Source organism: Fonticula alba, assembly GCF_000388065.1.
Source record: "Fonticula alba strain ATCC 38817 unplaced genomic scaffold supercont2.14, whole genome shotgun sequence".
In the NCBI taxonomy this organism is placed as follows: Eukaryota; order Rotosphaerida; family Fonticulaceae; genus Fonticula; species Fonticula alba.
Window position 1 is genome coordinate 19,309 of NW_009242984.1, and position 12,308 is coordinate 31,616.

General features: G+C 69.2%; 4 protein-coding genes across 4 annotated transcripts in view; 3 read left to right on the top strand and 1 right to left on the bottom strand.

Moving 5' to 3' along the window:
* The first annotated feature begins 3 nt into the window (after nt 1-3).
* Nucleotides 4-1,256, top strand: H696_05775 (dUTP pyrophosphatase). The gene is made up of 3 exons (XM_009499574.1): nt 4-236; nt 340-622; nt 723-1,256. Exons 1-3 carry the CDS (start codon nt 52-54, stop codon nt 774-776), a joined length of 522 nt encoding a protein of 173 aa, XP_009497849.1. The 5' UTR covers nt 4-51; the 3' UTR covers nt 777-1,256.
* Nucleotides 971-2,684, bottom strand: H696_05776 (hypothetical protein; the record flags this gene model as incomplete). The annotated part of the gene is made up of 3 exons (XM_009499575.1): nt 2,370-2,684; nt 1,983-2,207; nt 971-1,788 (listed from the first exon to the last, which is right to left on the bottom strand). The coding sequence occupies exons 1-3, from the start codon at nt 2,536-2,538 to the stop codon at nt 971-973; spliced, it is 1,212 nt and encodes a 403-aa protein (XP_009497850.1). The 5' UTR covers nt 2,539-2,684.
* A 3,490-nt stretch (nt 2,685-6,174) lies between these two features.
* H696_05777 (hypothetical protein) lies at nt 6,175-11,001 on the top strand. The gene is made up of 11 exons (XM_009499576.1): nt 6,175-6,325; nt 6,452-6,530; nt 6,676-7,165; nt 7,392-7,587; nt 7,796-7,872; nt 7,995-8,088; nt 8,246-8,458; nt 8,610-8,900; nt 9,075-9,215; nt 9,469-9,864; nt 10,053-11,001. Exons 1-11 carry the CDS (start codon nt 6,206-6,208, stop codon nt 10,833-10,835), a joined length of 2,880 nt encoding a protein of 959 aa, XP_009497851.1. The 5' UTR covers nt 6,175-6,205; the 3' UTR covers nt 10,836-11,001.
* A 538-nt stretch (nt 11,002-11,539) lies between these two features.
* Nucleotides 11,540-12,308, top strand: part of H696_05778 (hypothetical protein) — a gene marked incomplete at its 3' end in the record, with an annotated part of 2,630 nt that continues 1,861 nt past the window's right edge. Inside the window, exon 1 of the mRNA XM_009499577.1 lies at nt 11,540-12,214. Coding sequence (XP_009497852.1) covers nt 11,654-12,214 — 561 coding nt within the window. The 5' untranslated portion in view covers nt 11,540-11,653. The remainder of the gene's footprint in view (nt 12,215-12,308) is intronic.

Consider the following 12,308-nt stretch of genomic DNA (forward strand, 5'->3'; position numbering starts at 1 on the left):
ACACACACACACACACACACACATAAAGCCTCCCCGCCCACTTGCCCGGACATGTTGCTGTCTGCCACCTTTGCTCGTCGGATTGCCACCCACACGACCGCCCCCTCCCTCCTCCGTACCATTATGACCCATCCGATGCCCGCCTCCGATGTGGTTTTCCGCGTGAAGCGCCTCTCGCCCCAGGGCCACCTGCCCATGCGCGCCTCCAAGGGCGCCGCCGGCTACGATCTGTTCAGGTGTGCAAACCACCCGCCCGGCGCACCCGCTCCCTCCCCCACCCCGCCCACTTACCACCCGCCCCGTGTCCCGCCCCGTGTCCCGCCCCGCCCCGCCCGGCAGTGCCCGCGACATGGTCATCCCTGCGCGCTCTCGGGCCCTGGTCCCCACCGACATCAGCCTCGCCCTGCCGGAGGGCACGTACGGTCGCATGGCCCCGCGCTCCAGCCTGGCCCTGCGCCATGGCATCGACGTCGGTGCCGGTGTCATCGACTGCGACTACCGCGGCCCGCTGGGGGTCATGCTCTTCAACCACAGCGATGAGGACTTCCAGGTGGTCGCCGGCAACCGCATTGCCCAGCTCATCATCGAGACTATCATCACCCCGCCGGTGGTGGAGGTGGACGTGCGTCCCCGTTGCCCCCCCCCCCCTCTTTCTTCTTTCCATCCTCCCGCGCCTGCCTGCCATGGGGCACCATTCTAACTAACCCCGCGCGTGTCAACAGGACCTGGACGATACTGAGCGCGGCGCCGGTGCCTTCGGTTCCACTGGCGCTTGATGCCCTGCTCCCCTCCCCCCCCCCTCCCAAGCCGGGTTTTTTTGTCACCCCTGTTCAGATAGATGTTTTTGTTTTTTGCCCTTGTTTCTGTTTTTTTCGGCGACCAGGCCCGGCAATGTGCGTGTGTGTGTATGTATGGCACCGACAACAGGCCAGAGGGGGCTTGTATTTCAGCCTGGTAGGCAGGTGGCGGGTCAGGAATTTGCCTGGCCGGTGTCCTCGTGGGCGGTGGCTTCGGTATTGACCTCCACCGACTCCGAGTCAGCCGTATCGCCGGGGGTGCTGGTGTCAGTGGTGGCGGCACCGGTGGTGGGAGTGACATGTGCATCGGCATCGGCCCCGGTGGCCGCATCGACTGCGACATTGGCGGCACCATCAGCGGGAGCTTCTGCGGTAGTGGCGGCGTCGGTGGCGACGACATTGGTGGTGATATTGGTGGCAGCATCAGCGGCGACGTCAGCGGCGGCATCAGCGGCGGCATCAGCGGCGACGTCAGCGGCGGCATCAGCGGCGGCATCAGCGGCGGCATCAGCGGCGGCATCAGCGGCGGCATCAGCGGCGGCATCAGCGGCGGCATCAGCGGCGACGTCAGCGGCGGCATCAGCGGCGACGTCAGCGGGGGCTTCCGCAGTGGTGGCGGCGTCAGAAGCGACATCCGCGACGGCATCCGCGCAAGCAACGGAAGGAGCGGCGGCACCAGCAGCGGCATCTGCGGAAGCAGCAGCCACGCCAGAGACATCGGAGGCGCCGACGTCAGCAACAGCAGCGACGTCAGCGGCAGTGACACCAGAAGTGGAGGACGCCGCGACGCTGGCAGCGGCGGCAGCATCCGAAGCAGCAGCCTCCGAGACCTTGCGCCGCTCGGCCGATCGAGCAGCTAGGTCGCGCTCGAAGTTGGCACGCTCGAGGGCGTCAATCTCGGCACGCTCCTTGCGCCGGTCCTGGCGCAGCTCGGCCATATGCTCGGACGCCTGGAGGACCTTGGTGATGCGTGTGGCGATTTGGTCGATACCTGAGGCAAGGAGAAGCAGGTGAGGGAAGGACACACGCCGAGGGGGGAGAGAGAGAGAGAGAGGGAGGGAGAAAGATGGCAGGGGAGCGGAGGCGAGACGAGGCCCCCGGTCGGGCGGACCGCCGGCCACGAGCCTGGGCCGGGGCAAGGCGGGCCGCAGGAGAAGGAAAGCAAGGGCCGGCTTGCACACGTACGGGCCGGATCGCTGAGGGATGTGAACACGGGCGCCGGAGCCCCCTCGGCTTGCGGGCCGCTGATCTGCCCGAGCCGGGCACTGCACTGCTGCAGCGTGGAGTGTGCCTGCTCCAGGTACTGCACGGTCTTCGAGTGCTCATAGTCGGCATTGCGTGCGAAGGAGGACGACGTGCGAGACAGCATCTTCGAGTGGTCAAACAGCAGCGAGTAGATGGAGCCAATGTCTGCGCGGCGAGTGGCCCGTGTGGGGGGGCGGCGCAGTCGGCCGGACGGGCCGGACGGAGGGGAAGAGGGGGGGGGGGGGGGGGGGCAAGAAGGGCATCGAGGGCGTCGGGCGCGGGAAGGCAGTGCGCGGCACATGGGCCCCAGCCTGGCGGCGGCATTACCCTCAACAACTGGAAGCCAGAAATCGTTGCTGGACCCGGACAGCTGGCCTGGAGCGCCGGGGTGCGACGGGGTGGCGGCTGGCCCCGGGGCGCTGGGGCCGGATGCCCGGCTGGCCGCGGCGCTGGCTACGCCGCTGCCGCTGCTGCTGGTGCTGCTGCGGGAGGCCATAATGCGTGCAGCGTATGCGTGGGAGAGGGGGCAAAGGGGGGGGGGGAAGGGGCAAACAAGCAGACACAGAGAGGGGTTGACCCTGTTCCGGCGCGACAGAGAGGGGTGGATGCAAGGAGGAAAAGGAGGGGAGGCCTGGATATGCGATCAGTCGCGTCTCTCCCCCGCCCCGTCCGCCGGGCGCGATCTCTTGTGCCTCCCAAATAGCCAGGCAGATCATGCGCCCTGGCCCGGCAGATCACCCGATCCTCCAGGGCCCGAGCCGAGCGCCGGCCTTAACTCGGCGCTCCGCGGCCCCTCATTCTGAAAGGCGCGGCGCATTGCCGGGGGGAGGATCTGGTTCTCACGCATGCTGGCGCCCCGCGGGGTGCTGGTGCCGGCGACCCCCCGCGCGCCGGCTCCCCGGAGGGGCCTCTGCGCCGGTGCGCCGCGGCTGTTGCGCCGCAGCTACCGGCGCTCCCTCCTCTGGGAAAGGCGACGCGCGGCACGGCACGCCGCCACACAATGGTCATGCTTTCGGTCCCAGCCCCCCCCCCCTCCCCCCCCACACACACGCCACCCGTTTCCGGACTTGCCAGCTTGGCTTCTTCGCGGTCGCGTACGTTCGGCAGCCTGAAGCCTGGTCGACCGGGGCCTGGAGCCTCCGGCGGGACCGGGGTGTTCGCGCACGCATTTCTCCAGGTGGGACATGCCTGAGCCCAGCTGCCCCCGGCGCACGTCGCCCTCCCGCCCCCCCCCCCCCCTACCTACACCAGGCCGTGATGGAGAGCCAGCGGGGCCTGGGGGCGCGGGCGCGGGCGCGGGCGGGCAGCCCGGCCGACGCCGGAATGCATGTAGGCCGCGCGCGACCGGACGCCGCCCGCCGGGGCTGGCATGCCTGCCTGGCCCTTCTCTTCGGCCGATGGACCTGCATCGATACCTGTGGCCGAGGGGGGCCCCTATCCCGGGGCACCTGTGTCTCCGGTTTCGGTCAAGATGCTCGGGCTGTCGTGCTTCTCTCTCTGTCTCTCTGTGCCTCTCTCCCTCTTGCACCCGGGCCGAATGGTGCCCCTGGGCCTAGACTGAGGCCAGCCTCCCCCTGCCCCGGCTTCTCCGTCCACCTGGGAAGTGCGCGCGCGCGCGCGCGCGGGGCGCCGGGCGCGCGGTCGGGCAGCGGGAGGCCCTCGGGCGGGGGCACAGGGGGGGGGCGACCAGAGGGCACCCGACTTGGAAGGGGCGGGGGCGACACAAAAATTGGACAAGCAGCGTCGGCACAATTGGCGTCTGCATCGCGCCCGGGGGGGGGGGGGGAGCGGCCTGGCAATCGGACGATATTTGGGTGCTGTTGTTTTTTTTTTGTTTTTTTCCATCCCCAAGCGCGCATGCTCTCTCTCCTGAGGCCGGGAGCGGGGCTGCTCACAGGGCAGGCTGTGCGCGCTGCGGCCGCCTGCCGGGCATGAGGGACGCGTCCTGGGCCGGCCGTCGGGCCGAGAGCCCCGGGCGAGGGCGCCCTTCGCCTTGCCAAGACACCCGCACCTAACAACCAGGCAGCCCTGCCTCTCCGGGCGCCGGCCGGCAGACAAGCACACGGGCAGGCACCGCGCCACGCACACGGACAGGGGATGTGTGTGTGTGTGTGTGTGTGTGAGCGCCGGGGGGGGGGGGGGCTGTTCAAAAATGCAGGGAAAAAGAGCCCCTTAAAACCACCAACTCCTGACACCGATTGAGGCCACAATCGTGGACGATCGCCCGGCCCGCGCGCCCGAGAGGAGGCATCCGCTCGTGCGGTGGGCGGACGGGCGCGCGCCCTCATGCGTACAACACGTTCACGCGCACACACACATACACACATATAGAGAGACATAATGTGAAATAGGCCTGATCCATGGGGGCCAGGTCCAGCCCCCGGCGGCCCCTCCTACCCCATCAGGGGGCCTCCGCGGGCCCGAGGGCGAGGCATGCCTTCGGACCGGCGCAGGGGCCGCGTCGCTCGCGGGGAGCGAATGCATCCGGCGCGCCGGCCCGCCCGAGGGCCCCGAGGGGCACGGCGTCCGTGTGTGGCGACGGACCGGCGGCCGCACACCCGGCGGCACAAGAAGCCGGCCGCAGGCCCCGCCAGCCATGCGCCTCGCGCACCGCGGAGGCCCTCCGGCCCCGGGAGGGGGGGGGGGGCAGGCCCTCCATCCCAACATGCGTGTGTGACGACGGGTGCCTTTCGGGGATGCGGGCGCCTGCGCTGGCCCGCGGCCTCGGGGCGGAGTGGGGCCCGGCGGCGTCGCGCGTCATGGGGGCACGCCAGATGCGCCGTGCGCGGGGTCCCCTGTGCGGCCACACGCAATGGCCTTGCCTGGTGCGTGGAGCCGCTAGACCCGGCGCGAGGGCCGCCTCGAGCGCAGGTGCGCTGGGGGTGGACCCCGGGCGGGGCAGGACAACCTACGGACGGCGGGGGGCGGGGGAGCGAGAAAAGCCGAGCGCCCGGGCAGGGAAGAAAGTAACCCACAGTAGCCGGGGCATAAAGGGGGATGCGGGCGGCAAGAGGGACACGAGACCGCGGCGGCGGCGGCGGTGGCGGCACCGCCGCCGCCCCAAAACACCCCCGGGCCGGCCGGCGGACAGGGCCGGCGCCGAGAAGGACGGGGTGCCGCGCACGCGCGCGCGCGCGCGCGCACACACACACACACACGCTCACGCCGACATGCGTGTCATCGCCGCTCCATGATGAGCCGGGGGCTAGACCAGGCAGCAGCCGGCAGTGGCCGCAGGTGCGGCGAAGGCGACTAGCCCGCCGGGCTCTCACGGGTGCGGCCAGCTGCGCGGTCTATTGCTCCCGCCCCTCCGCCAGGCACACACCCTCACACACTCCCACGTACCAAGGGCGGGGGGGCGGGGCGGGGGGGGGGGGGGGGGGGGGGTCTCGCGCGTTCCTGTCCCCCCCCCCCTGGGGGTGTGCGGATGCGCGCGCGCACAGGGCGGACGGCCAGGCCGGGCGAGGCCAAGATGGAGAAGGGGCGTCGACCGGCCATTAAAGGGGGGCGTCGAGCCGGCCGTTGTGGGCAGAGCGTCTGTCCGCCAGCCACCCCTGGCTTCCCCATCCCCTCGCCCCCTCGTTGCAGCACCTGCTCTCCCGCCCCATCCTGGCGCCCATGCTCGCCGATGCGCCACCCAGCCCTCCAGCGGGGATTGTCCAGATCGCATGCACCCCGGGCGGCAGGCTGGGTGGCGAAGTAGAGTGCGCACCGGGCGGCAAAAGGGGCCTACCCACCGCCGGGCAACCGGGCGGGTGAGGGGTGGGGCGGGGGGCGGGGGAGGGGGCATCCCCGAGGCGGGCGACAGGGTGTGGCATGGCCCCGGCGGATCCCCCCTCCCGGCAATCCGCTCCTGCCTGCGCCCCCTCCCGCACCCCCATGCCGGGGCCACATAAAAGGCGCGCCCGTGCCTGGCCATCCCTCCTCCGGGGGCCGCCACTGCCCCAGACACCCCTGCGCCCCTCCGCACGCATCTGCACGCACCCGCACGCCTGCGCCCCTCCCAGATCTCCCGCCCGCCCTTTCGCGCCCGCCAGGCCCCGCCCTGTCTGGTGCCCTTTCTCGCCCCTTCCCCTCGGCTCGCCGACTTCCATCTCTCCCCTGGCCCCCCGCCCCCCCTCCCCCCTCGCCGCTGCCACCGAGGACCCCTCACCTACGCCACCATGACCGACGGCATGATGCGCTCCGAGCAGATGGCGCTCACCCAGATGTACATCCCATCGGATGCGGCCCACTCGACCATTTCGGCGCTGGGCATCTTCGGCATGACCGAGCTCCGTGACGTGCGTCCCCCTGCTTGCCGCGTGTGTATGTGTGTGTGTGTGTGTGTGTGTGTCTGTCGCTTCCGCTCTCATCTAACTTGTGGCCCCCTCGCTCTTCCCTTCGCCCCCCCCCCCTCCCCCTCACAGCTCAACAGCGATGCCAACCCCTTCCAGCGCCGGTACACCACCCAGATCCGTCAGTGTGACGAGCTCGAGCGCATCCTCCGTACGTAGTGTCCGTTCTCCACCCGCCTGGCCTGGTCTGCCCGCGATCTCGGCGGCCGCCGCTGTCCATGCGCATTCCCACGGTCAGTCAGCAACTCACCCTCTCGACACCCACGCACACGCACACGCACACACGCGGCAAGCAGGCTACCTCAGGGAGGAGTGCACCGCGGCCGGACTCCAGCCGGAAGAACCATACAACCTGCCGGCCGACTGGACCATCCAGACGCCGCAGGTGCTGACCGAGCTCGGCCAGCGCCTGGCCCACCTGGAACGCGAGGTCCGCGGCGGGGCCACCAGCGAGCAGAGCCTCCGCCGGAGTCGCCACGAGTTGCTGTCCCTGCGGGCCATCACCCGCGCGGTGGACCGGTTCTTCGAGGATGAGCCGGCCCAGGCGGCCATGGGGGCCACCCTGCTGAAGCCGGCGTCCGTCGACAACCTGGACCACATCCAGCCACGCAACTATCGCTTTCACAATGCCCAGGCGCAGGACGACCACCATCTGCTGCTGGGCACCGGGGCCGGCCATGCCGAGGCCATCGAGCTGGGCGACCTGACGCAAACCGAGTCGCCCACCCTGCAGGACATGGACTCCTACTCGCCCACCCTGCAGCCGATCAATCCGTCCTCGCTCAGGTAGGTGCCCCTGCGGCCGCGGGCCCCGTCGGCTTTTTGGCCCCCCCCCCCTCCCCCCCCTGACCCGCTGCTTGCCGGACTGTGCTCCGTTCTAACCTGGCCGCTCTGATCTTCCCCTCGCCGTTGCTCCGTGCCTGCCTCTGCTGCCTTGCTTCACCCTCCCCTGCTGCGCACCGCTCCCGGGGCGGGCGGGGGGCTCTGTGCCGGTCCGCGCCAACCCTGACAGCTTCATCTGCGGCATCGTCGAGCGCACCAAGCGCTCGGCCATGGAGTCGGTCCTGTGGCGCTCGCTCCGGGGGAACCTCTACTCCAACTTCTCCAGCTTGGAGGTCCTGATCCAGGAGGACGAGGACCTGGACGCCGATGTGGCCAGCCTGCACGGGCCCGGCCCCGACGGGTCCGCCGACGCCAAGTGGCTTCCGGTGCGTCTGCCCACCTGCAGCTCCCTCCGCGTCGCTGGCGCGGCCTTGCACCAAGGCCCGGGGGGGGGGGGGGGGGGGGGGAAGGGAGCCCCCCTCACCTCCAACAAACACCCACACACAAACACACACACCCACAAGTACAAACAAACACGCGTGCTCCCGCCGCCGATCTCCCTCTCCCACGACCCTGTGCCTGGTTGACTGGCAGAATGTCATGTACGATTGCTTGGTGGTGCTGGTCAAATCCGGATCCCTGCTGGACCGCGCCCAGAAGGTGGTCACCGCGTACGTGGCCCAAAGGGGCGCCCCTCCTCGCCCCTTCGCCGTCCGTGGCAAGCTCGCTCCCGCTCGCGCGCGCGGTGCTCCTGCCTTGCCGCCCGCTCTCTGACTCCGGACGCCCTGCGCAGCTTCGGTGCCTCTGTATACCCCTGCCCGGGAAATGGATCCGACCGGGAGGAACTCCGCAGCCAGATCGGCATTCGCATTGACGACCTCCGACGGGTACGCCATCGCCATCATCACCATTCACAATCCGGCCCCCTGTCTGCCGGGGCCGGCGCCGAGGCCGCCCTTGCCCATCTAACACATGTTGCTGGGGGGGGCGGGGGACGTGGTGGGACCACGAAAAAATGGGGGGGAAAAATCATCATGCAACCAGGTCCACAGCCAGACGGTGGCCCACCGCAAACGCACCCTCGCGCAGGTGAGCGAGGCCCTGCCGGAATGGCAACGCCTCGTCGCCCGGGAGAAGGTCACCTACTCCGAGATGAACAAGCTGTGCTTCGATGTGACATCTAGCTGCCTGATCGGCGAGGCGTGGGTACCACGGCGCGACCTGCCCGAGCTGAGCAGACGCCTTGACGAGGCATCCGTACGTTCACCGAGCCCCGGGCTTTTGTTGGTGGCCCTGCCCTCCTCCTCGTCGCCGTGCCTGACCCATCTCACATGCGTATGCCGCCGCCGACAACAACACCTCGGCACCCATGCCCTGCCCTGCCCTGCCCTGCCCTGCCCTGGTGCAGGCCAAGGCCAACAGCGAGGTGCCCACCATTTTGCGGACCCTCTCCACCCGGCAGACACCGCCCACCTTCTACCGGACCAACAGCTTCACCTCCGGCTTCCAGGCGCTCATTGACTCGTATGGCATCAGTCGCTATGGCGAGGTCAATCCCGGCGTCTATGCCATCATCACCTTCCCCTTCCTCTTTGCCGTGATGTTCGGCGACCTGGGGCATGGCTTCATCATCACCATCATCGCGCTGGCCATGATGGCGTACGCCAAGCCGCTGGCGCGCCTGTCCCGCGGCAACGAGGTGCGCTCGCCGTGTCCGCCCGCCCGCCCGCCCGTCCCTCTTGGCAAAAAGGGCCCGCGGCCCGCGGGCCCATTCCCTTCTCGCCGTGTGCCCCTCTCGCCCTGGCTGACAAGAGGGGAAAACCCAAAAACTCGCCTCGTCCCCCCCCCCCCCGCCCGCCTTCGCGGCTGATAGATGGTCGGCACCTTCTTCCACGGCCGGTACATCATCCTCCTGATGGGGCTCTTCTCCCTGTACACCGGGCTCATCTACAATGACATCTTCTCCAAGGGCATGCCTTTGGGCAAGAGCGGCTTTGACTTTCCCCCGCCCGCGGTGCGTGCCCCCCCCCCTCCCCCCCCCCACCCCCACCCCGCCCTTGGGGCTGGCATCCTGCGCGCCTCCCCTGCCAGCCGCCAAGCTGACCCTCGGCTCCTATGTGTGCTCCCGCCCGGCCCCCCTCTCGCCCCACCTGCCGACCTCTGGCGCGCCCTGCCGGCGGGCCGCCCCGTCCCTTCCCCCTCTGTGGCCCTGCTGCCCGTCGACCCTGCCCGCGCGCGCGCGCGCGCGCGCGCCGGGGCCCCTCCAGCCCGGGCAGCAGGTCGTCCACGGCACCTTCAACGGGCACATCTACACCTTCGGCCTGGACCACGCCTGGCACGGGTCCGACAACATGCTGATCTTCATGAACTCCTACAAGATGAAGATGTCCATCGTGCTCGGTGTCATCCAGATGCTCTTCGGCATGGGCCTGCAGGTGGTCAATTATCTGAACATCGGCGACCGGCTGGACATCATCATGGATTTCATCCCGCGGCTGCTATTCATGGTTTGCATCTTCGGCTACCTCATCTGCATGATTGTCTACAAGTGGACGGTCGACTGGTCGACCCGGCCCACGGCGCCCTCGCTGCTGAACATGCTCATCAATATGTTCCTCTCGCCGGGGCACGTCCCGGCCGATGAGCGCCTGTATTCCGGCCAGGTGCGTGCGCGAGTCTCGCCTGTGCCGCCCCGGCTACCCGACAGCCCGTCTGGCCGCGCCCTCCCGCACGCACGCACGCACGCACGCACGCACACACACACACACACACAATAGGCCACAGCAACCGCCAGCACGACCGACACTGACACATACCGAACCACCCACCCCCTGTGCATGTGCACGCGTAGGAAACCGTCCAGCTGGTTCTGGTGGTTGTGGCCCTCGTGGCCATTCCGTGGATGCTGCTGACCAAGCCGCTGGTCCTGCGCGCGCGGCACAAGCGCCAGCTTCGCCGCAACGCCGGCCAGGGCCTGCTCGGGACCTACACCCAGCCGGGGCCGGTGGAGGCCCCGGGCGGCGATGCGCTGTCCTCCGACTCGGATGATGCCAGTGCGTCGGACGTCCCGCTGACCGGGCTCGGCCCGGGGCCGGCCGCGCTTCACCCGAACCCGGGCCCGGAAACCGCGGCACCCCTGATGGGCGCCACCGGCGGCCTGGCCCCGGTGGAGTCCAGCCTCTCGCGGCGCCTGGCCGTGGCCGAGGCCACCGACGGGGCCCTCTACATGGACATGGAGGCCGGGGCCGAGGAGGAGTTCGACTTCGGCGAGATCTTCATCCACCAGGCCATCCACACGATTGAATTTTGCCTGGGCGCCATTTCCAGCACGGCCTCCTACCTGCGGCTGTGGGCCCTGTCGCTGGCGCACGCCCAGCTGTCCACCGTCCTCTGGGACATGACCCTGCAGATGATCCTCAACCTCGAGGACCCGATCGTGGCCGGCGTGCTGCTGGTGGCCGGCTTCGCCGTGTGGATCACCCTCACCGTGGCCATCATGTGCATGATGGAGGGCCTGTCGGCCTTCCTGCATGCGCTGCGTCTGCATTGGGTGGAGTTCAACAACAAGTTCTTCTTCGGCGATGGCCGCGCCTTTGAGCCCTTCTCTTGGGAGCGTGTCTTCGATGAGGAGTGAGCCGGCCCATGTGTCCCTGCCGCCGCCTCCCCCCGCCCCCCCCCCTTCCCCGGGGCGAGGCGGCGTGGCCATGCACATGCGCACGCATACCCACACATACATACAGACACACATTGTGTACATGCCCTGCCCTTGAAAAATATACCTACGTATGCGTGCGCACGAATTCCACCCAGGTGAGCATGAGCGTGTGTGTGCGCGCGCGCGCGCGCGCGCGAGAGAGAGAGAGAGAGAGAGAGAGAGAGAGAGAGAGAGAGGAAGACATGGCCAGCAGGGGGTGCTGGTCGCACGTGTCTGCATCTCTTGATGTCTCAGTGGTCGGTCGGCTGCTCCTTCTCTTTCCTTTTCATCCTCGCCCCCCGGGAGAAGGGCACGCCCGCGCGCGGAAAAAAAATCACCCACAGTTGCTTGGTGTGGGAGATGCAAATGCGGGTCGGGGTCACGTGCGCTGCGTGCGCTTTTCACGCATGGTATGCACGCTGGCCGATCGAGGCACGGGCGCCGGCGCGGCCTTCTTGTGCCAGCACGATCCGCCCGGGGGCCAGGCCTCTCGTTCATTCGCATCCGAGCCGCCACCCGACCACGCCCTCTGTCCCTTTCTCCGCCCCCCCCCCCACACACACGCATTCCCTTCCCTCGCCCGCTGCCCCATCCCTTGCGCCCCGGCTGCATTGGACCCAGCCCAAGCGCCGCCCCCCCCCTCCACACACACACACACACGCGCACACGCGCACACATACACACGCAGGCAGAGTGGTACAGGCGTGTAGCCACACGTGCCAGCACAGCCACAAGCACGGGCACAACCACAAGCACCAATGCTCCGTCGTAGCATGAGCGCCGCCCTCCGGCGCGTGGACCATGGCCGCGTCCTGCCGGGGCTGGCGGCTCGCGGACTCGCCTCCGCGGCCGGGCCGGGCCCGGCGCCCCCGGCCCCCGGCAGCAGCTCGACCGCCCCGAAGAAGAACCTCATCAGCATCAGCGAATTTACCCCCCGGCGGAATGTCCCCTCGCCCGGGGTGCGGATCCCGCGGATCTTCCTGCACAGCGCCGGCGGCCGGGCCCCCGGGAGTGCCCTGTCCGGCACTCTGATCCCCGGGGCCAAGATTGCCCTGGACGAGCGCAGTGCTCACCAGATCACCCGGGTGCTGCGGTTCCGGCAAAATGAACTGGTGGATCTGTTCGACGGGGCGGACGGCTTCGACTACCGGGCACGTCTGCTGCCGAAGGAGGAGTTCCCCTCGGTGGAACTGGCCCGGCGCATTGCCGAGATGCCGTTCATCGACGACACCGGCAAGGTCCAGCGGAAGAAATTCCACACCCGCGTCCGGGCCCAGAAGGGCCGGCCGCGAGACACCTACGTCGAGGTGTTGAACCGGGTGCGCACTCTTTCCCCGGCCCCGCCTTTGCCCTGCTCCTTCCCTCGTTCCTTTCCTCCCTGTGCTCGCATCTGGATGTTCTTCCGGGGGGGGG

Bases quoted from the DNA above. Each gene is read 5' to 3' on its own strand.
- H696_05775 (XM_009499574.1), top strand. From the start codon at position 52: ATGTTGCTGTCTGCCACCTTTGCTCGTCGGATTGCCACCCACACGACC. The intron at 237-339 runs GTGTGCAAACCA...CCCGCCCGGCAG, and splicing joins GCCGGCTACGATCTGTTCAG to TGCCCGCGACATGGTCATCC. The intron at 623-722 runs GTGCGTCCCCGT...GCGTGTCAACAG, and splicing joins CGCCGGTGGTGGAGGTGGAC to GACCTGGACGATACTGAGCG.
- H696_05777 (XM_009499576.1), top strand. From the start codon at position 6,206: ATGACCGACGGCATGATGCGCTCCGAGCAGATGGCGCTCACCCAGATG. The intron at 7,588-7,795 runs GTGCGTCTGCCC...GTTGACTGGCAG, and splicing joins CCGACGCCAAGTGGCTTCCG to AATGTCATGTACGATTGCTT. The intron at 7,873-7,994 runs GTACGTGGCCCA...CGCCCTGCGCAG, and splicing joins GCCCAGAAGGTGGTCACCGC to CTTCGGTGCCTCTGTATACC.